The sequence below is a fragment of the Procambarus clarkii genome, chromosome 5 (assembly GCF_040958095.1).
Source record: "Procambarus clarkii isolate CNS0578487 chromosome 5, FALCON_Pclarkii_2.0, whole genome shotgun sequence".
NCBI classification, from domain to species: domain Eukaryota; kingdom Metazoa; phylum Arthropoda; class Malacostraca; order Decapoda; family Cambaridae; genus Procambarus; species Procambarus clarkii.
Genome location: NC_091154.1, coordinates 35191620 through 35217044, shown reverse-complemented (window position 1 = coordinate 35217044; position 25425 = coordinate 35191620). Strand labels below are relative to the sequence as shown.

Genomic DNA, 25425 nt, shown 5'->3' with positions numbered 1-25425 from the left:
ATTACTGACGAATTAACATGAACATGAATTTATCAAACCTAACCTATGTTAGTTAAAACTAAAAATTCAAATCGGATACAATGGAAAATTTAATAAATTCGTAAGGAAAGTATTGGGAAAAATATGATTTAAGGAAAATTTAGCTTGTTAGGCAACTTAGCCTATTAGGTACAACATATACATAAACTACATACACATACATACTGTACTGTATATATAACTGCATATGAATTTGATTTAACATTACTGCAGAGTGACATTCAGTATTGCTGGCACATAAGCCACATTTCAAAGCACAAGATTTATTTTCCAACTAAAGTACATCAAGTATCATGGATTATAACTCGGGGCCCCTGTTTAATGTATGGTACATACAATGGCTTGCTTTTCTGCTTTAATTCGTGATCTGACAATCACAATTTTTTCAGTTAAGACTACTATTAATAATTTATAATAATTTTTTTAACAGGTAACAAAAATAAATTTGTAAATATATCCCACATGTCTGGTTATAATTATGTATTCACAATTATGTGGGAACCTGAAATCAAATATAATTGTCCAATTAATCTTAAGTAGTTCATCTTTTATAGACTTACATGGACAACATAAATTGTCATAGTTGATTACAAAATTTACTGTAAGTTAAGGATGCATTGATATTTAAAATGCATGTGTTTGTACATGTATAATATTTTAGTGTGCTGACAATGTTTCAATTGCAAAGGGCATTTGATTATAGGTGTACAATTTATGTTCAATAGCCTACTGTATCTACTTCTCGGTATACAATTTTTTTTTAACTGAAGTTAATTTTACAACTACCGTAATTAGTTTGTTAATAAAGTTTCCTCTTCAACATCTGGAGTTTACAAACACTGAAAACATACGTGAAGTTTCTTTACAATTTTACTGGTGACCAATTTGCAAATAGTACAGTAATGCATTTTGTGTGCAAACCCTGACTAATTTTGTTCACTAAAATGGTTTTACAGTTCATTTCATTCACTTTCACACAATAAAATCAGATGTGTAAGCATAGTTTGGAATGTGTTTCATACACAGTGCCTTTAAACTATAATACTGCATTATCAATCACTTTATATTATATATACTATGTATAATTTGCCTATTAGGAATATTGATGTAGACTGCATGAAGCATGGGTCAATGTCATTATTGTTTATTATATACAGTACATCAAATTAAATGTTAAGTACATATCAAGTTATTGCCTGCATAAAATGTGCAGTTTATAACAATGTGTTCAAAAATGGAGAAACATGTCATTGTGCATTTACTGGCAGAAGATTATTTATCTGTGGGTATGTGCTCGTGTAGGTTTTAGTCTTGAAAATTGTTTCTATTTCATTATTTTCACATCATGAATTTCGTGAAAGTCATTTGGTGAAGTACTGTGTTGGATTTAGATTCACTTCATTTTCTTGTAACCCCCATCGCCCCTCTCCCAATTTATATTTGTCTGTGATGGCTGCTTCTGCAGGAATGACTAGGTATGTTGGTGTCTGCATGATTGGTTTTAAAACCATTTCATAATAGTTTTTCTTGTTATAATTTAAGAATGCACAATAACCCTAGTTATATCACATTCCCAATGTCCATTTTTTGTGGGCTAACAAATTTCAGAAACATTTCCCCAAGTACAGGCATTTCAATTGTCTGAGATATGCAAGTGATAAAAAGTAGGATAAGATGAAGGCCATTTACATTAACTTGTCTATTGTGCAATCGTAGTGTAATTTTGAAGTGAATACATAAGGTTTAAATTAAGTTAGATACTATTGGAATCCATGGAACATGTTTATATTTTGTACTTGACTGACATGTATATAGCAGTGTACAAGTAGGAAGTGTACCACTGTTGTCCACAGGAGCAGTGTACATAATCATTGTATATACCATTTGTGCATATGAACAAGAAAATTAATAAAAATAAATGGAAACCATATTTTGCATTTATTGTTGAATATAGTAATTAGGCATCCCATTTCAACATCTGAAATCTTTGGTGTTCCTTAACTCTCTTGAGCCATGTATATGTTTCTACTATACTGTACATGAAACTGGACATGCAGTAAACTTCAGTATTTGTGACTAACTTTATAAGTATGTAATTATCAAAAGAAGGCACCAAGCCAGGAAGACTGTGTAGCTAGCATCAGTGTCGCCGGATATTCAAAAGGTGCTAAATGTCACTTAGGATGTCAATATGAGAACAAAAGCACACAAGATGAGCGATATTATATTCACCAAGGATTCTATCTAGGGACAGTATGAGAGCAAGACATGCAATGATCTTGAAAATTTGGACAGTCTATAAGGAGGTGCACGACTAAGTACAACAATACAGTTTGGACAATAAGCAGTGCACCATTCCATTAAATGCCTGCGAGTTGGAGAGTGCGAGCCAATAAGGAATCTAGCCAAAGCTGTTTCCCACTGTCCTATTACGGTGGTAGGAGGAGCCTTTACCATGTGGGGTCCAGATCTTGTAACACTTTGTAAGTGGGACCCCTCACTGAGGGCAAGGATGGAATGGCAGGAGATGTAGCAATCACAAACCAAGAGGGCATCTTACAAATGAGAAATCCATACAGAAAATGGAAGGTGGTGAAAAAGAACAAAGGCCCACATGAATGGGCCCTTTGACTGCTGGGACGGCAGTCAAAGTATGGCATAAGCAAGTGTTGAGGATGTTGCTGGGACCGCACAAGATAGTGAAGGTAGTAATGATCAGGACGCTCCTATATACAGGACACCTGTTTCCACATATAAACTTAGGGTAGAGGGGATGGGGGGGAATGAAAGGCAGTAGAGATGAAGCATAATTCTGTATGGTGCAAAGTATCAAGATGATGAAGGGTCAAAGGAGAGGCAGAGGGACAGGAGGGACAGTCATAATCAAGTTTAAGACAGCACAAGAGAGGAGTGAAAACAGAAGACTGCATTTATCGGCTCCCCAGGAAGTATGGGACAAGTCTTTTTGTAAGGTAAAGATCTTAGAGCATTCAACCCAGTATTCAGTAGCGTGTAGTGTGATATATAATAAAATGTGCGAACCATCGCTATATACTCAAATCTTTATTAATCTAGGTTTTTAAAGATTTAAGTGACTGGCTTTTATGATAATTGGCCAAACTTCAAAACTTTTTTTTCATTCTTTTAGATGGGGGTACACCATTTAATGGAAGAGCAACAACCATAGCTCTTCCTCTCTTTCTTGTCAATTTTCTTTATACTATGAAATGGTAAATAATTCTATTAACAGAAAACTAACATTAGTGACCAGGTACAAAGAAAACTAACTACACGAAGTATACTGCCCTTTTTCTTTTTATTTATTAAGCGTCATGATTGGAAATACAAATTTAATGTGAAACATGAAGCAATAAAGAATTTAAAAACTACACACTTCCTTAAACTAAAGAAAATGCACTTAAATCAATCCATCTAGCTGTTGATCATCTTATTCATAACCACTGAAAATGGAAAAAAAATAAAATTAAAAATGGCTAAAATTCGAATGAGTACTAATGTATCGTCTTATCAAGAAGTTTAAATAACCTTAACATTAAAACACCAATTGACTGTACCTCAGTTAATAACCGAGGAAATCAACTACTGTACTGTTGTATTCAAATTGCTAGCATAAGGAGTTGTGAATGTTGTCCTTACTCTCAGTTAGGACTTATTGAGAGATTCTTACTTAACTTTCCAATAAGTTATGGAAAGTATGTTTAACCCATGCAATGTGCACCTGTTTCATATGACAAGTCCATGGTGTGCACAAAAACCCTGCATTGAATGTAATGGAAATGCCTCTTTCTGGAAGAGCCCCAGTGGCTCCCTGTAGCTATCTCGCTGAGATTGCTCCAATCTACCAGCCACAGTTGTCAGAGTTTATTTGGCCTACCAGGGAAAAGAACCAAAACCTGGCCCCCTTCATGTAAGGTGCAGGGAGCAAATGACATTCTGCCATTTCAGTGATATTAAAAGTTAAAACACTAAGTGACAGATCAGATTCAAGAGAAATCCTTTATCAAACCATGTGTGTGAAGGCTTTTGTAACTGAATTTATTATTATAGCTTCAAGTAATTGTCCCACCATTGACGGCAAACTAACTGAACAGTACTAGTTTGTATACGAGATGTTATACAAGTAGTTTTTTTTAGGGCTTTGAACAATTTTACTTTTACACCTATATAATTAATTTCACTATGGGTAAATTTGCACTCCACAATGTTTTCAGAAACATCAATCATGCAGACTGAGGGTTAACTACAGTACATACAAAACCTAATAATTTAAAAACCATACCTGATATAATTAGCAACTTCCCAATTGGTGTCCTTCTTCAGGTTGAGGTCATCATGGATGACTACACCTTCTGGTGTGATGTCAGCTAGTTGATACTTGAAGTGAGCACGGCAGTCACGATAGTAAAGAACTTTCAGACACTCTGTCAGCAACTGAGCGGTGAAAAGTTTTGTAAATTAAACAATCAAAATGTCATGGTTATACTGAATTTCATTTTGTTAAATAAAACTTACAATATTTGACATATCTGAGAAAGAGCAAAATCCAGGCAGGTATCTCGGGGTAGAAACAGAATGGATAATGGAGTGCACTGATTAGAGGGAGCATAAGTAGTACAGTGTTTATAATAAATAATGGAAATGTAATAAACACCAGTAAAATTAAGAAGTATGTACACTGGGGATTTACAGTATTCCTGGAAACTGGAATGCTTACCTATCAGTGATTATGGGGAGCGAGATCTAGCGGTTTATGCCCTGCCTTCTAGTCGTTCATAACTGACGTACTAATTACCTCTCAACATTAATGTTTTCATCATATTGCTTTTTAAAGTTATGGATGAAATTGGCTTCAATCTCTTCCTTCAAAGCACTCCACTTGCTGACCACCTATTCAAGAAATGAAGCGTCCTTACAATCTTCTCATAGCCGAGACCTTTCAATTCTGGTATTAATCTAGTTGCAAACCTCTGAACTTTGTTTAGATTTTTAAATGATGTTCTTATGTTTATTAACCACCCATATGCTGCTTATGTTATGTAGTTCACATGAGCTTCTGGTGCTAATGTTGGGATTATACATACTCCCACGTGCTTTTCTTTTATTGTACTATGTAACTGTCTTTCCCCCTTATAGTACAGTATAGTTAAATACAGGTCTTCTAACTCCCTTACTCATTTTCAATACTTAATACTTATTTGGATTTAATTCTAGCAGCCATTTATCTGCATATTCCTGAAATTTGTCAACCTCTTTTTTTGCAGCACCCTACAGTCCCCTTCAATTCTTACTCTCATCATCATCATCTGCAAATAATGATGTTTATGAGCTCACTCCCTCTGTGAGGTCATTTACATAATTAAAAAAAATGCAACAGTCCTAGGCCAAGGTTAACTCCACTACATCAATGTAGAGCCAATATATCCATATTAGCATCACTGATATAAAACCCAAAAATTAATAGTTTAAATCAACATAAGATAACTGCATTTCTCCATGAATCAACATACGATGATAACTGCACTTTGAAGGTTAAAGAAGCTCTTTATCTTCTCCAAGAGGAGCTGGCGGAGCCATATGGCACCGAATTAATGCTTTTGCCTATGTCCTTCAAAAAATTGCTCTTTAAATATGTCAACTTTGTCGCAATCAATAATGGTAGACATTTTTTTCTTACTGCATTTTTAAGGATTGTTCTGATGGTTGATGTCACTGAATCTAAAGAATAATTACTCAGATGGGTACTCAGTGGGTATCCAACTGACTCAACCCATTGTAATACTCATTTCAACATGTGATTTGATATTGTTTGTTTTACAACAGAACCAGCCATTATAAGCCAAATCTTTCCCAGAATGCAAAACAAATGCCAAAATAGGCAAAATGTGAGTAAATAACATTGAATGAACACACTAAAGCACTCATTAGCAGAGAAGTGCAAACGACTGGGCACAGTGGAGTGAAACAAAAATTAGCCAATGGACCCCCATTGCAAGAGTAAAGTCCCAAGGAACATCCAGTCAACTGAATCTGGCTCTCCAGAGCTAGATATGGAGTGCATGTTTGACAAGCAACAAGTGTTGCTAGTTCCTGTGACTGTTGGTAGCAAGTTATTGTCGTGGTGTAGTTACCAGAGGGATAATTTGGCTACTCTGGTAATATTAATTATTGACGAGGTTTTCGAGTGATATGGTTTTGTTCGTTTTATGGTGAGCAGATATCTTGGTGGCAGATTGAGTTAATGCTTCCATATTCCATTCCTAACTATTTGGGAAGATCATCAAGACCTGGACATGTGAGCAACGAGTCCTGTGTGAACTCGGTTTGGGAATTACAAATGGGACCTTCAGAAAAAATAATAAAAAAAAAATGAAGATGTAAATTATGTAGCACCATTAAAATGTTTGTTATTGGTATCTAAACTCATGGATTAAATTGTGAGATAATATAAGAGAATGGGGTACAATTAACAAATGTTTTCCAGTGGAACATTGTAACTTGCCAAGCAATTTATAAAAACATTTAAATGACAATACAAGAAATTGGAGACTACAGCACAAAAATTAAATATTAAATTATCATACCTTGCGGGCCTCATCCCGCGGCAAGCTTTGCTTTTTCTCCCTAGCTTCTCGAATCATAGGAACTGCAAGATGTAGACCAAATCCAGTAGCAACTTCTTTAGCCTCAAAGGCTGTGCCAATCTTATCAACATAACCCAAAAACCTGCAAAATTACAACCCTACAAAATCAACATTTTATAATTATGTTTATAATTATAATTTAATTTCTTACACTTGTAATATTATTGGGCAAAAATACTTAATTTTATTTTTGATTGGCAATACATAAGATAACCAAAAACAGAAGAAAATCAGAGGCCTGTGGCATATGATTCTGCATATTTAAATGCAAATGCTGTAACATGTTAAAACATATGCAATGCATTCACATCATTTGTATGAAAATCAGGCAACAACAACTAACAAACATATGATAACTGCATTACCCTTGGGATCTGCACACGACAATACATCCACTTTAAGAGTTCAACCTAATTAATTATTCTGTACTGTATTGTCCTAGACCTAGGAAGAGTAAGTTTAGTTGTTGCCTTCTTTCTCAGACCCCCCTAGAAAGAAGGGGGGTCATCTTCTTTTGTAACGGGTGCCAACCTTTAACCTCACTACTGATTAAAAGTTGGTCGTTATTGAAGAAAAGTTAAAGAAAATATATACATGAACCAGTTCTGCTGAGTAATCTACAGTACAATCCCTCAAGATCAAAACGTTTGACCATTCAGATATCACGAACAAGAGATACTGTCTCCTCCAGATTAAACTGCAACTCTGAATATTCACCGCCACCACCTGCTAAGCCTGAGTAAATCTCTCAATTGATGAAAAGCAGGATACCATCAATTAAGCATCCCGTGAAATTATATCTCCAATGAAATGGAAAGGAGGGCTAAGCTTTACGTTAATGTGGAATTACGAGAAAAGGGATTATCTTTTTTAATTAAGAAAATACTTGTTGGTTTGCGTGAGGAGACTAGGCGTAGACATTTGACTTGCATTCAAAAATAATGTAAAAATAAAACAGAAAGGAGAATACCACTAAACAAGAGAAATTCTATAATTATTTAATACCACAGCCTGGCCTGATGTTCGCCGGCTTTGGGAGAGGTCTTGTCTTCCTGGATGTTCAGACTACACTATTTTTCCTTCTCTCTCAAGCCGAGAGAGCTCCCAGTATTCCTCCGCCTAGTTATCAATTACAAATCAGGGTGAATTGAACAAACTAATCCTAATTACTGGCAAACCCCAGATGGTTGAATTATCAATTAACTGGTGGTAATTAAATTAGTCAACTTGGCAAAAGCTATATCAATTACAATATTCTCTAGTGGACTTTAATTTGTACAATATGAATTAGTAAATATGGAAGATTGTGGTCACATCGATTGTGGTGCTACTGCATCCTGGGTATACTCTTTTCAACTTTGTCACCTCAATTCTCCTAAGACATTAAAATCTTATTTTTCCTCTATCGTCATCCTCTCATTTGTTTTCTTATGTTGAACTTTACCACTGACCTTCATGGGACCCATGGCATGATATATAATACAGTAATTACTTATATGTTCAGAAACCAAAAAATCACAAAAAACAATTTATATCTTCACAAAGAATTCAAGTGAGAATTTCTTTACTAGGCAGGAGACACTGGTAAACTGAAGTGCGCCTTGCCTATGCCACCAGGAACCACGTGCTCGGTCGACCTATATGTGTATCAACAAACTCTCCAAGCGAGGCAAAGCTTGTATACTGAATCGAATTTTACGAAGAAATTGAGCTCGTAAACAAAAAATTTGTAATAAGGGGCTCTCATCAACCAAGGTTCCACTGTAATTCAAAAAGGGAAGGAGGGGACAAAAACCCCCTCCCTGCTGCAACAACAGAAGGCAAAAGGACCCAAGCAAAGGAGACCAAGTGCTGCAAGGGAACTTTCTCCAACAAAGACCCAGGGGCAGAGCCTTCTTCCACCCCCACCACCCCCAAAGAACCTTCTTCCACCCCCACCACCCCCAAAGAAAAAGTGGTGTCCAGGAAAAGATCCCAAGAAGGGAGTCTGCTGGATTCACGCAAAAGTAATGACGGTAAAATCGGGCTCAACCATCTCTTCGCCCAAATCGGAAAGAGCTGCCCCCAAAGCCACCCGAGCTTAACCCTGAAACCCTCAGACATTCAAGAGTCAAAAGCAGGGGCATAGAAGGAACCAAGGTCGAGGCGACCAATGCCCCTAAAACCCAACCGGGACAACTCCGGGGCCTCCAACCTGGCTTGATGCAGTAAGGAGAATCGAGCATGCAACACAGCCACTGCTTGATCCCCGAGATCAACAGATAAGGAATGAGGAAAGTGAAGTACAAGCAGGGAACAAGGCCTGCAAAACTCAAGGTCGGTGGTGTCCCCGACCCAACAGGCAGGATGGTGGAGGCAGTACAGACGATCGTTTTCCTGAGGAAAGGGCAATGAACAATCTTCGACTTCGCACAAGGTGAGAGCAGGCTCGGAAGTAGCCATTGTACGACTGAGCCCACAGGGTGAATTAGCCTTACAGGAAGCCCAGGTACTGGGGCCTGGACATCAGGATATTTCTGGTGATGATCTGATTATGTGTCGAGTCTATATGTTCCTTGATAGGTAGGGCCTTGCTGTTTGTGAATTGTTAGGCGCCTTGAAGGGGATGTTGTCTTGCCCATACCGTATATCGAGTTCAGTGGGGCTGACAGTCCGCAAGTGGACACGAAGACATAGATGACATTCATCTGTGAGGGTTTTTAAATTTAATGTCAGGAGAATTTCATGAGCAAATTGGCAGTCTTCTTGCTCTTACAGTATATTATTAATTCAATCTTCTAGTTGAAAACTATTACATCCAACTTAGCATTATCGTTTAATACCCAGACAAAAATAGTTTAACTCGACGTATGATAACTGCATTACGCCATGAATCGACATATGGTGATAACTGAACTTTGCACATTAAGAGCAGACACTTGACTCTGTAAGCACATCTAGTAGACTACACTCATCCTTAGAGCAACATACATCGCATCCTCACATATTTGTCATAAACTCGCTCAAGAAGAGTATGTGAAATTGACAATCTAGCAACCATGATGGGGCCACACGTGGGATTACCAGACTGCCTTGCAGGCAGCAAGTTGAGACTTTTTGCCAGTAACGTTTGATCACAAGGAAGAACTCACTTGGCTTTATGATTTTACAGAATGCACCTCTATTTATTCTAGGCTGAATTAAGCTTACCTTCATTGACTCCTTCATGCTTTTAATGATCCTGCAGGGACTACTCAAACATTTTCTGCAGCACTAATACCAAAATATCATTTGTCTGATTGCCTGCCTTAATCCTTGTCTTGAGGATACAGTGAATCTTACCTAAGGGGTTAAATGAATGTAGAAATAATTTAGAAAGCCCATATAAAGGTAAAACTTCAACTTACGGTTTGTCATCCTTGTAACCAGCCACAATACACTCTAGCCAAAGAGGGTCAAATCTACTACGACGATTGTAAAGTACCCTAGTCAGCCAACAGTGTAATGCTCCAGCATTAAGTTCACGTGAGTAACCCCCACACACATCATCACGTCTGTAAATTAATAAAATACAAGTCAATATTACTATAAAATGTGCCTTGTCTTCAAATCTGTTAATTACACAATGAAGAGAAAATATTCACCAAGCAATACAACTTCTAATGAGTACCTGCTTGAGGGGGTTCTGGGAGTTCTTATACTCCCCAAGCCCGACCCAAGGCCAGGCTGACTTGAGTAGCCTGTACCTAATGTGCTTCTCTACACGAGTGCTAGATTTAAATGCATAAAATTAGCTAGCTCTAAATAGTAATAGAGCTACTATTAGTACTCTACAGTAATACATATTAAACAATTTCAAGGCCGCCTTGAGAAAAAACACACAAAAGCTTGAAACACTAAAGTAAAGATCAATGGAGTTTGTTGAAATGTAGAGGCACAGGAAATTAAAAAAATACAAAATACTGTACATGTCAGAAACATTATAAAGTACATTACATTGTTCTTCCCACAATGACAAAATTAGTACAAGAGGTGCATGTTATGTGGTGTCCCAGTATTTTATCATGCACAGTCGGCACTAAGCACTTTTACTCCACGTTGCCAAGTGCACAGGTGAATTTCAGTTAAAAGCATGATAGGGAGGGAATTATCAGGGGAAAGTGCTAATCCATTACGACTATATAAGCAGCATGATGGGGAATTAACATTGATTTTTAGCTGTAAGTTTGGTAAGTTAGGCTCCCCTCACCATTTTTTTTTTTACTAAATATTTAGGTTGTATTGTCTACTCTCTCAGTAATCCGAATCATATGGAGCCCAACCTAATTTGAATTAGCCGATTTTCTTACCAGGCATGTCCAAATGAACAAACCAAACATTTTTAATACCACAATCTGGTTACTCCTGTTGATTATTCCTCCATTTCCATAACTGTATCTGGGCAAAATCCAAGAAGGGAGGGAGGAAGAGGAGAGAGAATGTCAAACATTGACCATTTGATTATGCTTATAACAGTTAAAATACAGAAATTGAACATTTACCTGGTTGATGGGGTTCTGGGAGTTCTTCTACTCCCCAAGCCCAGCCCGAGGCCAGACTTGACTTGTGAGAGTTTGGTCCACCAGGCTGTTGCTTGGAGCGGCCCTCAGGCCCACATACCCATCACAGCCCGGTTGGTCCGGCACTCCTTGAAGAAAACAATCTAGTTTCCTCTTGAAGATGTCCACGGTTGTTCCGGCAATATTTCTGATGCTCGCTGGTAGGACGTTGAACAACCGTGGACCTTTGATCTTCATACAGTGTTCTCTGATTGTGCCCATGGCACCACTGCTCTTCACTGGTTCTATTCTGCATTTTCTTCCATGTCGTTCACTCCAGTACGTTGTTATTTTACTGTGCAGATTTGGGACCTGTCCCCCCCGTATTTTCCATGTGTATATTATTTGGTATCTCTCTCGTCTCCTTTCTAGTGAGTACATTTGGAGAGCTTTGAGACAATCCCAATAATTTAGGTGCTTTATCTCGTTTATGCGTGCTGCATATGTTTTCTGTATTCCCTCTATTTCAGCAATCTCTCCTGCTCTGAAGGGGGAAGTGAGTACTGAGCAATACTCAAGATGGGACAACACAAGTGATTTGAAGAGTACAGCCATTGTGATAGGATCTCTGGACATGAAGGTTCTCGTAATCCATCCAATCATTTTTCTGGCTGAAGCAATACTTTCTTGGTTATGCTCCCTAAACATTAGGTCGTCGGACATCATTATTCCCAAATCCTCAACGTGCTGTTTTCCTACTATGGGCAGATTCGATTGTTGTTTTGTACCCTGTATTATGTTTAAAATCCTCATTTTTGCCATATCTGAGTACCTGGAATTTATCACCATTAAACATCATGTTATTTTCTGCTATCCAATGAAAAACTTTGTTAATATCTGTTTGTAGTTTATCAATGTCTTCCGCAGAGGTAATTTTCATGTTGATTTTTGAATCATCTGCATACAATGACACGAAGCTGTGACTTGTGTTTTTGTCTATATCTGATATGAGAATAAGGAACAGAAGTGGTGCAAGGACTGTACCTTGAGGTACAGAGCTTTTAACTGCTTTCGGACTCGATTTTACTTGATTGACTGTTACTCTGCGTTCTGTTCAACAGGAAATTGAGTATCCAGCGTCCTACTTTACCAGTTATACCCATTGACCTCATTTTGTGTGCAATCACTCCATGGTCACATTTGTCGAATGCCTTTGCAAAATCTGTGTATACGACATCTGCATTATGTTTTTCTTCTAATGGCTCAGTGATTTTGTCATAGTGGTCAAGTAGCTGTGAGAGGCATGATCTTCCTGCTCTAAATCCATGTTGGCCTGGATTGTGGAGGTCATTTGTTTCCATGAATCTAGTGACTGACTCCTGATCATTCTCTCAAATACTTTTATTATGTGGGACGTTAGTGCAACTGGTCTATAATTCTTTGCCAATGCTTTGCTACCACCCTTGTGTAGAGGGGCAATATCTGCTGCTTTAAGCGCATCTGGTATCTCCCCTGTGTCCAAGCTCTTCCTCCACACTATACCGAGTTCCTGTGCTACTGGCACTTTGCATTTCTTTATAAATATTGAATTCCATGAGTCTGGACCCGGGGCCGAGTGCATGGGCATATTGTCAATTTCTCTTTCAAAATCTGCTATGCTCGTGTTGATATCAGTTAAATTTACAGGTATTTGAATATCATTCATAAAGAAATTGTCCAAATCTTCCACTTTCATGCTGTGTACTGGAGTGCTAACCATGTCCTCATACTGCTTTTTTAGGATTTCACAAATTTCTTTGTCATCCTCAGTGTATGAACCTTCACTAATATGAATAGGTCCAATACTGGCAGCGGGTTTCGCTTTTGACTTAGCCTGTGAAGGAATATTTTGTTTTTTTTCCTTATTTCTTGAATTGCTTTCTGAATTTAATTGAATTGAATTGCCTTTCTTCAGTCTGATAGGAATGCTTCAGTCTCTGTTCGATTTCTTCAATATCCCTGTTTAAATTATTTCTTCTTTGTATGGAGAGTCGTGTCTGCTTAAGCATTTCCGTTAATTTCTTCCTTCTTTTGTAATGTCGTCTGCATTCTCTTTCTACATTTGACCTCTTTCTGGCTTTCCTCAAAGGAACATGTTTCAGACAGACTTCATATGCTTCAGAAGTCAGTTTTTCTATTCCTTGTGTAGGATTTTTATTTCTTAGAACATTTTCCCATTAAATGTTTTTAGGTTCCCTGTTTATTTTCTCCCAGTCTATCCTTTTATTATTAAAATTAAATTTATTGAATAACCCTTCTCGCTTGTTATTTCTCTTTGCTTGCCTATACATATATTTATATATATGTGTGTAAATCACGAAAATAAATGAAATAAAATAAATATATGTGCCTATACATATTTATATATATGTATAGGCAAGCAAAGAGTTGATCATCATGGAGATCAATGAAACAATGATGCCAAAATACTGATAGATAAATAGAAGGATCAGAATGCCAAGGACTTTCAACTAGTGAAGTCTCACACCTGATGGTCAAAACTGTATTCGCAAACCACTTTACCTAACCTTAAAATTACTGTAAAACTCATCAAGCTACTAATAGGCAAATTCATATTTAAAATTTGATGTAAAATATACACTATTAGTCCTTCAGTACTATGTGTGCAATAACAAGTTTCTGTATTGTAAAATACAGTACAATACTATGTATATTTTAATTTACCAGTGATCAAGACATCCTGATCACCTTGAAGAAAAGATATGGAAATTGCACGAGGAAAAGGTACAGGATACAAATGAGCAAGGCATGATAAGTAACTATAAATAAAACTCAATACAGTTGTTCTAGAGAATTAATTACTGTACAGTATTTATAATTTAACAATTAATGTAGAGATAATTAAAAGCTGGATATCACACTTTTGAAGCTTTAACCACTTCCATAAACTAGTTTTCCATTTCTTGCAGATTAGTCTTGACACCAAATGAAATTTGGAATTGGTTATAATAATCCCTTTTTTACTTTAACATACAATATCAAGTAAATCTCACCAAACTCTCCATAACAAACATTATAATTCTTAGCTAGGGGTGGCTTGGCATTTATGTTTAAAGAGAATAAAAGTTAAACTGCTTTTGGTACTTACACTTTCTGTTCAATGACTTCTCTGATGAACTGATAATCAGCAATATCTCCACTACAAGCTAATGCAGCTTTATCAGTAACTTTGAACAGCCTCTTCACATCCCTGAACCTTGCTAGCGAGCCATATGAGCCAAGGGAATCGGCAACAAGCATCACTCCTCCATCATACACTAGACCTACTACTGAGGTACCAGATGTCGAAGGGTACCTGAAAAAAAATAATTTTAAGTGTAGCTCTAATATATTATGATCATTATTACATAATCAATTACAGTACCAAGACTACATAAGATTTATATGGTTAACAAAGAAATCACATTAACATGATGTATCAATGAGAAAAATCAGCAGGAGCCATGAAGAGGATTCAAACCTGTGCACAAGATACTCTCAAGCACACACCTTAAACCACTGGAAGGCGATTCGCTACAAAAGTAATGTAACCTGGAATTCAACTGATTCTTCTAGGGTTCGTGAGGCATCATCTGATACCAAATCAGGGGTTTACACATTACCCTCGTATACTCTGAGTGTGATATAGGAGTTCTACCCAATGCTCCTCTTCATTAAAAAAAAAAAATTAAAAATTACTGTGATGTATAAATAAAATGATCAAGTAAAACCCTGATTTGGTATCAAGATGCCCCTTGAACCCTAGAGGATTCAGTTGAATCTCTCAAACAACTGGCATGTGTGGGGCCTCAGGTCTGCGTGTCTGCCAGCCAGGAGTCGAGTTCTTTCTCAGCTAGCTGGGTTCAGGTTCCTTGTAAACCAGCAGAAGTTCCCATTTATTCCATCCCAGGTTTGGACTTGACTTGGCCTTGTGTGGAACTCTCGCTCAACATTGCTTTCTCTTCCTCTGGCAGCTTTGCTTTGACTGCAGTGCTACCACCTGCCGGTATTGGGAGGTTATCTTGGGATGCTTTCGGGGCTTAGCGTCCCCGTGGCCCGGTCCTCGACCAGGCCTCCTTTTTTGTTACATATTCCCCAAGAAGCAGCCCATAGCAGCCGTCTAACTCCCAGGTACCTATTTACTGCTAGGTAACAGGGGCATCAGGGGTGAAAGAAACATTTTGCCTATTTGTCTCCGCCTCCACCGGGGATCGAACCCGGAACCTGAGGACTACGAATACGAAGCGCTGTCCACTCGGCTGTCCACGCAGCTGAGGGGGGCCCTGGCTGACTCGGCAATTGCCTGAGTGATTGTGTGGAACTTGAAGTTTGCCTGCATGGTTTTTCACTGGGCAGAGTGTGGCTTTGGGGGCCGTTCTGGTTTCTCGGGTTCTGCTCCTTTTGCCACCAATGTGACTGATTGGTTCAAATACTGCTTGCCCTTTGCCGGCTGATGCTTTGCCAGCAGCAGCTTTGGGCTTTTCAAAGTTCAGTTTCTTGGCGCTTTCTTCCTCCCTCACACGTCACCATTTTGGATGTTTCGACTCTGGGCTGGGGCTTTGTGACCAGCACTTCCCAGGACACTCAAGGTCATTGCTTTATCATTTTGTGCACAATATGGTGTGGGAGTTTGCAGCTGTATGACATGCCTCCGGACTCCGGCTCCATTTGGACTGTGCCTCAGTGGTTCCTTGTCTGAACCAGACAAGGGTATTCTAGATGCCAGCTCTGCTCATGGACTGGAAACCTTGACAATTACAGTAGTAGAAATTGTCAAAGTTCCCACAGCCCCTAAAACCATGTCAAATTTACGTATTTGAGTACTATTAGCTATTATTTAGGAAGGAATTCCATAATATTCCAAGACCTACTTATCCACAAATTAAGTTTTCAATTCATGTTTACTAACAAACTATACCATTGTTAGCTATTTACAATAAACAAATCCTTTATCCTTTGACCTCAGATCTTGTGTTGTATCTTTTTAAATGTTCAAGCTAATATGTTTGACATGTGGGAAATACCTCACAAAACTTAAACACAATATTTGTGAGCACACATGTATCTCTAATCACACTGGTGATTAGAAAATGTATATCCTCTACTATTGGAGATCACTGCGAGGATAAGGCCACTCTTTCATCTGCAGCGATTTCGCTGTTCAGTTTCTTTTTCATCACAACTGGAACTCAACATCTTGAAAAGTATCTCAATCGCCAGAATGAGACCCGAGTTGAACAGTTCAGAGTTCAACTTCCGACTTGGTTGTTTAAGTGCTACCTTTTACTAACTGATGAAGATAGGAAGGGCAGCTTCCCATCACTATCAATCTCGTAATGGAGTGACGGGAAGCTGCCCTTTCTAGATGTAACAGTCGTGGAAAGGAATGGTGGCTTTCACGCTGCATGCTACACTACGGAAACGAACATAGGAATGTGCCTCGATACCAACAGTGACTTCCCCAAACAGTTACAAGCGGAGTGTCGTCTACGTCGACCGAGCTCTCACTTACAGCTCTGGTTGGAAGCAGGTCGACAAAGAACGCTGTAGAGAAGCGTAGTCAACAATGGCTTCTCTAACTATTATGTTGAAGACGTCTTTAAAAGAAAGGTGAAATGCCATGCAACCTCTGAAGAATCAACTAACACAACATTTGTACCTCTAATTAGACTGACTTACAGAAACTTCTTTTCGATGGCTCATAATGGAGGAAAGTGTCCTGAAAGATATTATTAATAGGAACATTATCCCCACAGACAAAAATCAGAAGATACAATTAATACAATTAACAATTTACTACAGAAACAAGAAGACGGCCAATCTACTCATGAAGAACTCTCCAGACACCATACAGAACGCCTTGAAAGAAACCAACATTGTCTGTGCCTTCACATGCCCACTTGGGGACTGTCACGCCCCAAAGATCTCAGTATATAGGCAAAACCACAATGTCTCTCTCTAGGCGATTAACAATGCACAAACAACAGGGCTCCATCAAGGAGTATATAATCACCTCACACAACCAGACCATCACCAAAGAAATCTTAACAAGCAACACAGACATTATTGACAGATACAACGACAACAGGAGACACGACATCAGCGAGGCCCTACACATCAAAAAGTCAAAACCAGCAATCAACAGCCAATTAATACAATTACATTCTACCCACTTCAAGACTCTGAACCAACACAGAAACCGTTGAACCAAAAAGACAGGATACGCAGTACCGTTACTACCTATGTGGCATTCATCTACTCTTGATTGTTCATCTCAATCATGTCCTGTATCACCTCACCTCATGCAAATATAAGCCTTGACATTGCAAGTAAAAACTTGTCTGAAAATGTAAGCGACTTGCGAAATGCCTCCCTAAGCGTCAGACCATAAATAAAGTGAGATTATATATATATATAAAATCGTACCCAATAGCCAGAACTATACTACTTGGCCTAGTATGCAAGGCCTGATTTGCCTAATAAGCACAGTGAGTTTAATTATTTTCAAATATTATATACTGTGTAATGTAATAAGCTTAAATCATTCCATAAGAAAATTGTGAAAAATATATTTCAGAAAAAATTTTGGCTTGTTAGGCAACTTAGCCCATTAGAAATATATACTGTATATATATAAAATGAATATTTGTATATATCTTCTGCCCCTGACAGGTTAATGTATATAACCCTACACATTAATCAATCAACAATGTGTGTAAAGCACAAGATTTTAAAAATGGATATACTGTAGTACTGTAGCAACTATATTAAGGCAATATACTTGCTCCATGTTCTTATTAGCTTAAGTGCAGATAATTAGATATTCTTGTTAATTCCTCTTATCCCATCTCTTAAGAGAGATATAAGAATTTTGCACCAAGACTAATTTTTTGTTGAATTATCTGCAGGTCTCTTGCAAATTGTCTATACAGTACACCTAGGTCATAAAAGTATTTGTGTGTATGTCTGATACCATACTACTTGTGTAAAGGAGGAAATGTATATGTTTATCTCTCAGAATGTTTGGTAATGTTTATTGTTTGTGATGTGTGTATATATATGTATTAACACGATGTACTGAACGGGGTGAGAATAGCTTGAGCTACCTCATCACTTTGTGTGTATTTTACCTCAATAAACTTATTTCAATTTGAATTTCTTAAGAGTTCCAAGAAGTTCCACATTAATTACTTAAGAGTTCCAAGAAGTTCTACCTTAATCCTAGGTCCACTAATTACAAATAATATCCCTTCTCAACCTGCTAGATGTTGGTCAGTTTGGCCAAGGTGAGGTGGTTGTAAATATAAACCGTTGTATGCAGATCGGAGTCAGTCTAAATTGATATAGTGGTTCAGTAGAGACGTTCGAGAGGTACCGCACATCTTCAACACCCATTGACAGTCTCCAGCAACAGCGTAACCCTCGACAAGCCCAGTTCCTGCCCTCACACAACCTCTGCCCTGCTCCACGCTTAGTCTCGGCTACCACACGTCACTACATTGCCAACAAACCGACTGCAGTAACCTAGACTATAATCAACATACTAAATATCAAAACCGATACACTCTGAGTCTTATCACCCAAATACGTACACGTAAACATACATTACAGCATTATATTATAGTTTTCAATACGAAACTACAAACTGTGTGAGCTGTCCTAGGTACGTAGGATACCTTTAGAAACAGTCTGGTCCTTGCTCCCTGGACGCCGGTACCAGCCTTATTACAGTAGTCAGAGGAAAATATACTATTTGGTCAGACTTACATAGTGTGAGACTTGGCGTCATTTAGCTTGTTATGACCTGGAAAGTGATAAAATTCTCCAGGTGTAGGTCCCCCAGACCAAAGAGAAAAGTTAGGGAGACGAGAGGCACCAACATCAGCCATGATGACTTTTGAGTGTAAGCAAAGCAACAAAGTAAAATGAGAGTCTCTTTGATTTCTAAGCATTAACTTTAATTAAAGAGCAATTACAGTATGTATGTATACAATCGAAATAATTCAAATAACGATAATATTTAGCTAGGTATTTAAAATAATAATAATTATAATAACAATGACATCTCATTTGACGTCTAAAGTTAAGGGGCATTAGCATAAGAAAATTGCTGACAAATGTTAAAACAAGTTTTACTTATGAGAAATAAATCACTAAACTTTATTTTTATTTAAAGAAATACATAGTAAGTAAAAAAATTATAATCATAAAATTCCTGACAATATCATAATGTATAAGGTGGTCCACGGCTCTCTGTCATTATTTAAATATCATACATATCTCCGTTTTTGTTTATTAAAACATTATTTAACTTCTATGATATTTCAAAGCAAATTATGCTGCAAACTATAATTATATTATAATTGTGTATTTTTCATTCGCGCCAATGTGTCTTTTGAAGTTTGCGCATGCGTACACCAGCCAGTAGTGAAAGATGGAAGGATGTGGTGTAGTGTTTGAATGTTTGTCAGCATAAATATCTATTGTTTATATTATATTTGAATGGAAATACTTAAGGAATTATGACGGAACCAAAGAAGGTGGCCTTTTCTACCCTGGGGCCTATCAAGAAGGAAAAGAAACGTGAGAAAAGGATAAAAAGCGTGCGTATTATGTTGACTCTGGCTGAGTCCAACGAGAAGTCCTGTCCAGAGTTCAACTATCGAGAATTGGTGTCTCAAAAATTGGTAAGTAAGAGGAGGAGAATGGCGGCGTGGGGCGAGATTCTGACTCTTTGGCGCCCGAGGAAGGTGGTATGGTGTTTGTGTAATGGTCATTGCTGTAGAGGGGGCGAGAGAATGGTTTTGTGGTGGGGATGGTGAGGGCCGGTGGGGAGAAGCAGATGGACATTTTGTAGAGGTGGTGTAGAGGGTGACAGCGGCAGTGTGTGTGGGGGGAGAGGCAGAGAGGGCCACTACACCCACACCACACACACCTACACTCGGGGGCACTTGTAGCGCCCTGACGGCGCTCTCGACGGGGTTTCTGCCATGCATTTCACATAGGGACGTCCCCGACTGGGGTCCGCCATGAAGTATGACCTCAAGGGTATGTAAGGGGCCGCACCGCCCCAAGGGCACATCCCAACCATTCCTTATTCCCGCCCTAACATGTATAATGTATCATTGTATCATGTGCAGTAAACATGTAGGTGCTTGTAGCCGTCTTGGAGATGACACGACCCCTGCCTATTGGGAATCCATTTGTGTAGTAGTTAAGGGGTAGTGTGGTAGAATAGTAATGGTTTAGTAGTGTGAGGGAGGTGGAGGGTGAGGATGAGGAAGGTGAAGCTGCTGTCATTGGCTCCCCTGCTCCTCACACCCGCCGGATAGAAACATCACTCCGGGCTTCACTCTCCGCTTCACACTTGCATCTCTGCTCCGTATAATCCTTGCATTTAGGTTCATACTTACCTTGCACCTTCAAGGTCATCCTTAAATGTTATTCAATAAGACATATACTTGTAGAGAATAGTTAATTATGTATTGCGTGTAATTAGCACGGTATATTTTTAGTCAGAAATTGCAACCAAGATGGCAAATGTTAAGGAATGCCAGTATTGTCTGGAATGAGTGTAAATGTTGTAAGCAACGAAGATATATACCGAACACATCTATAGTGGTTACACTTGACGTTTGACGGCTCATAATTTTACTACATATTAAGGAAACTCAAATCGGAATTTCCTTGGGTCCTGCGATGAATAATTGGTAGTAGGTGGGTGGTGGTTGTGTGTGTGGGGTAGGTGGGAAGGGTAGCGGGGTGGTTGTAACGTGGTACGTGACAGGGGGTCGAGGCTTAGTGTAGGGTGTTGGGTGAGACTCTCCAGGGTCGATTATCATAATAGCAAGAGGCGGCCCACACCTTGTCTTGTGTGGGATTAGACGCGACGACCATACTAGAGCTTTACGCCTCGACGTGAGGTTACGCACGCACTCCACCGCTACTAGTTTTGCACGTTATAAATGAAAGTAAAGCATGCTAAACAGATTTAAATATAATTGGAAGCACTCGGATGTACAAAGGAACTGGTCACGTGGTTGCCAAAGAATCGATGAAGCAAATTAGAAGTGCCAAAAATGTTGCCCGGGGCCCTATTTACAAGAATGGGCGGACGGTTCGCAGGACGGTTCATACTTAATTTTTTTTTAATGTAATAAAAGTAGATTGTGTTTGTAACAATTACGACTTGGTGAAGGCTGGCATTGTATTAATCAAGGACGTCAACATCCAGCCACAGTAGAGCGCATAAATGTCGCTTCTAGTGCTTTTGACCATAAGGTTCATTTTTTATATGTAGTTTGCTTTTATTTATTGCTGAGCTTTGTTTGATTATGATGATGACCCATGATGACTTACCCCCCCCTCAACCCCCGCCAGTAGGTTGTCCCTCCAATCCCCCTCCCCCTTCCTCATTCTTGTCCCGCCTGACTCAGTTGGGGGGGGGGATGTTATTTGGGGGCGGGCCGGTGTGGGCGGGGCTTATCCGCGCGCCGCGCGCGGGGATTGGTGGGCGTGAGGCTCGGGCGTGTGTAAGCCTATATGGGCGTGGTGGGCGCGGGCGTGCGGGTAGTGACGTTACATGTATCAGTGACGTCACGATTTAGTTATGACGTCGCGGGTGGCCACACGTGTCGGGAAGCGTGATGTCAGCGGCGGAGGCAGCGCTGCCTCTTGGCCATTCTTTACTCATGGTTGGCTGCTCCTTTTTCTACGAGGAGTCGCGCGCGCGGGCAACGTTGCTGCTCGCGGTATTATTTTACTTTTCTTAATCATTTTGCTTAAACATTACAATTTATATTTTTTATGAATAATTATAGTTTTTTAATATTGAAATACTACAAATACTTATGCGTATCTGGTATGACTCCTTATTTCATTACGATTATGTAGATATATCTTCATATTATGTAGATATATCTACATAATTGCGATAGCAAGTCAGGGGTCCAGGTAGTACAGTCGGGTTCGTTCTCGACGCTCAATCTAGAATTCCAGGTTCTCGGAATTCTAAAATTGTTGGGCACATATCCTTTCACCTAATGTATCTGTTCACCAAGTAGGTACTCGGGACTTAGCTTGTTGTGGGGTTGCATCCTGGGTAGGGTTAGTAATTCGACCTGGGGGGGGGAGCGACTTTGATAAAAGACCCTAACGTGTATGAATACACACTAGCTTCCTGTGCCCAGACAATTAATTATTATTATTATATAACGTTAATGCTCAAAACACTAAACAGACCTTCCTACATTGTATTGCAGTTCAATTTTGGGTTTACTGGCTTTATTGATTTCTTGAAATTGACTTGCTGCCGAGAGCTCAAAATATTATTCCAACATAATAATTCCTAGGTCTATACTGATTTATATTACAGACAACATTCTATGCAATTACAGTATCAAGTAATAGTAAATTCTAACAATTTGCTAATGACTAAGCATTTCAATTTACTGTTATTGATAAGTTTAAAAGATGTGGATACCTGTACTTATTTGCAGGCGATGAGTCACAATAACGTGGCTGAAGTATGTTGACCAGACCACACACTAGAAGTTGAAGGGACGACGACGTTTCGGTCCGTCCTGGACCATTCTCAAGTCGAAGTCGATTCTCACAATCGACTTGAGAATGGTCCAGGACGGGCCGAAACGTCGTCGTCCCTTCAACTTCTAGTGTGTGGTCTGGTCAACACCTGTACTTATTTTTTATATTAACAAGCTTAGGTATATACACAGCAAAATGCTGCTACCCCTATTCTATATGAAAGATTAGTATAATAAAAAAAATAGCTATAAGTTCATCTAATATCCCCCATCTCACAGGATAGTCAGTCATACATGGAATCAGGAGTGAAATGTGAGGCTGATCTTTTAGCCTGCAAAAGCAAAATCTGGGTAGAGCACAAGAATATCTTCCAATATTTGTGAGTTTATAAAGTTGTTACAGAGCTCAAAGTACATCATACCATTTGGTCTGAAATTATTGATGACATAGAAGTCACGTACAGTATATACATTTTGGTCGATACTGTCGAGAAACGTGTCATTATTTTACACAACCATAATGTTCCCATGCAGGGCAAAAATGGTTGGGTGCATTTCCTATCACCCAATGCTCCTGTCCACCTAGCAGTAAATAGGTACCCAGGAGTTAGCTTGTTGTGGAGTTGCATCCTAGGGTAGGTCAGTAATTCGACCTTGGGGGGACCTCATTATTAGCCTAATATGTACTCGCCTAGTTGTGCTTGTGGGGGTTGAGCTTAGGCTCTTTGGTTCCGCCTCTCAACTGTCGGTCAACTGGTGTAGATTCCTGAGCCTATTGGGCTTTTATCATATCTACATTATGTGTATAAATACACTCTGACTGCCTGACCTCCGACAAAATGAATTAAAATGTTAGAGATTAGGCTGACATAAGTCTTACAATCTCAAAGTTTGTGGATTTTGCAAAATGACTTGGTAAAATGGATTGCCAGACAATGATTACCGATCAATAAATAACTCGTATAAAAATACCATAGTTATTTTATATAGTAGCTTATCCAGTTTTGGAGGAGTCTGGGGCATGTTTTTATATTCCCACCATGCTGAGTTTGAAGCTGGATAGACTCACAAGTATGTTTTAGGAAAATTTAATACATCCCTTGCAAACAAAATGTTACAACATATTTTAGATATCTTGATTAAGGCTTAGATTAAGAGAAGAGACTTAGGTTGAGCATGTGTTGAGCAGAGGGGTCGTGAGTGAGTATCGAACAGGATAGAGAGAGGTGGGGGGAGGGAGATGGGAGGGGGGACAGAGGAGGAAGGGGAAGTGGAGAAGGGGGAGGGTGAGAGGGAAGTAGAGAAGGGGGAGGGTGAGAGGGAAGTAGAGAGGAGGGGGAGGGAGGGAGGAAGGGAAGTAGAGAGGAGGGGGAGGGAGGAAGGGAAGTAGAGAGGAGGAGGAGGGGGGAGGGAGGGAGGGAAGTAGAGAGGAGGAGGAGGAGGAGGGGGGAGGGAGGGAGGGAAGTAGAGAGGAGGAGGGGGGAGGGAGGGAAGTAGAGAGGAGGAGGGGGGAGGGAGGGAAGTAGAGAGGAGGAGGGGGGAGGGAGGGAAGTAGAGAGGAGGGGGGAGGGAGGGAAGTAGAGAGGAGGAGGGGGGAGGGAGGGAAGTAGAGAGGAGGAGGGGGGAGGGAGGGAAGTAGAGAGGAGGAGGGGGAGGGAGGGAAGTAGAGAGGAGGAGGGGGGAGGGAGGGAAGTAGAGAGGAGGAGGGGGGAGGGAGGGAAGTAGAGGAGGAGGGGGAGGGAGGGAGGGAAGTAGAGAAGAGGAGTGGGGGGAGGGAAGTAGTGAGGAGGAGGGAGGGAAGTAGAGAAGAGGAGGGGTAGGGAGGGAAGTAGTGAGGGGGAGGGAGGGAAGTAGTGAGGAGGGAGGGAGGGAAGTAGTGAGGAGGGAGGGAGGGAAGTAGAGAGGAGGAGGAGGAAGGGAAGTAGAGAGGAGGAGGAGGAAAGGGGAGGGAGGGAAGTAGTGAGGAGGGAGGGAGGGAAGTAGTGAGGAGGGAGGGAGGGAAGTAGTGAGGAGGGAGGGAGGGAAGTAGAGAGGAGGAGGAGGAAGGGGGAGGGAGGGAAGTAGTGAGGAGGGAGGGAGGGAAGTCTAGAGGAGGAGGAAGGGGGAGGGAGGGAAGTGGAGAGGAGGAGGAGGGAGGGAAGTGGAGAGGAGGAACGGGGAGGGAGGGAAGTGGAGAGGAGGAGGAAGGGGGAGGGAGGGAAGTGGAGAGGAGGAGGAGGAAGGGGGAGGGAGGGAGGGAAGTGGAGAGGAGGAGGAGGAAGGGGGAGGGAGTGAAGTGGAGAGGAGGAGGAGGAAGGGAAGTGGAGAGGAGGAGGAGGAGGAAGGGGGAGGGAGGGAAGTGGAGAGGAGGAGGAGGAAGGGGGAGGGAGGGAAGTGGAGAGGAGGAGGAGGAAGGGGGAGGGAGGGAAGTGGAGAGGAGGAGGAGGAAGGGGGAGGGAGGGAAGTGGAGAGGAGGAGGAGGAAGGGGGAGGGAGGGAAGTGGAGAGGAGGAGGAGGAAGGGGGAGGGAGGGAAGTGGAGAGGAGGAGGAGGAGGGAGGGAAGTGGAGAGGAGGAGGAGGAGGGAGGGAAGTGGAGAGGAGGAGGAGGAAGGGGAGGGAGGGAAGTGGAGAGGAGGAGGAGGGGGG

At 40.1% G+C, this 25425-nt stretch overlaps 2 protein-coding genes across 3 annotated transcripts in view; one reads left to right on the top strand and one right to left on the bottom strand.

Moving 5' to 3' along the window:
• Positions 1-3341: 3341 nt before the first annotated feature.
• On the bottom strand, positions 3342-19182 carry Prosbeta7 (proteasome subunit beta type-4). Its single transcript, XM_069301088.1, has 6 exons — positions 19025-19182; positions 14367-14573; positions 10088-10234; positions 6642-6783; positions 4340-4491; positions 3342-3500 (listed from the first exon to the last, which is right to left on the bottom strand). Exons 1-6 carry the CDS (start codon positions 19144-19146, stop codon positions 3488-3490), a joined length of 783 nt encoding a protein of 260 aa, XP_069157189.1. The 5' UTR covers positions 19147-19182; the 3' UTR covers positions 3342-3487.
• A 480-nt stretch (positions 19183-19662) lies between these two features.
• The window catches only part of yem (yemanuclein), a 75179-nt gene continuing 69416 nt past the window's right edge, over positions 19663-25425 (top strand). Inside the window, exon 1 of one of the 2 annotated variants that reach the window (XM_069301081.1) lies at positions 19663-19944. In XM_069301081.1, the coding sequence (XP_069157182.1) occupies positions 19780-19944 (165 nt within the window). In that variant the 5' untranslated portion in view covers positions 19663-19779. Of the gene's footprint in view, positions 19945-20069; positions 20306-25425 lie in introns of those variants that run through there. The other variant, XM_069301083.1, reaches the window with a different exon arrangement.

Bases quoted from the DNA above. Each gene is read 5' to 3' on its own strand.
- Prosbeta7 (XM_069301088.1), bottom strand. From the start codon at position 19,146: ATGGCTGATGTTGGTGCCTCTCGTCTCCCTAACTTTTCTCTTTGGTCT. The intron at 6,784-10,087 runs GTAAGTTGAAGT...GTAATTTTGCAG, and splicing joins GGTTACAAGGATGACAAACC to GTTTTTGGGTTATGTTGATA. The intron at 4,492-6,641 runs GTATGATAATTT...TTCACCGCTCAG, and splicing joins CGCGGGATGAGGCCCGCAAG to TTGCTGACAGAGTGTCTGAA.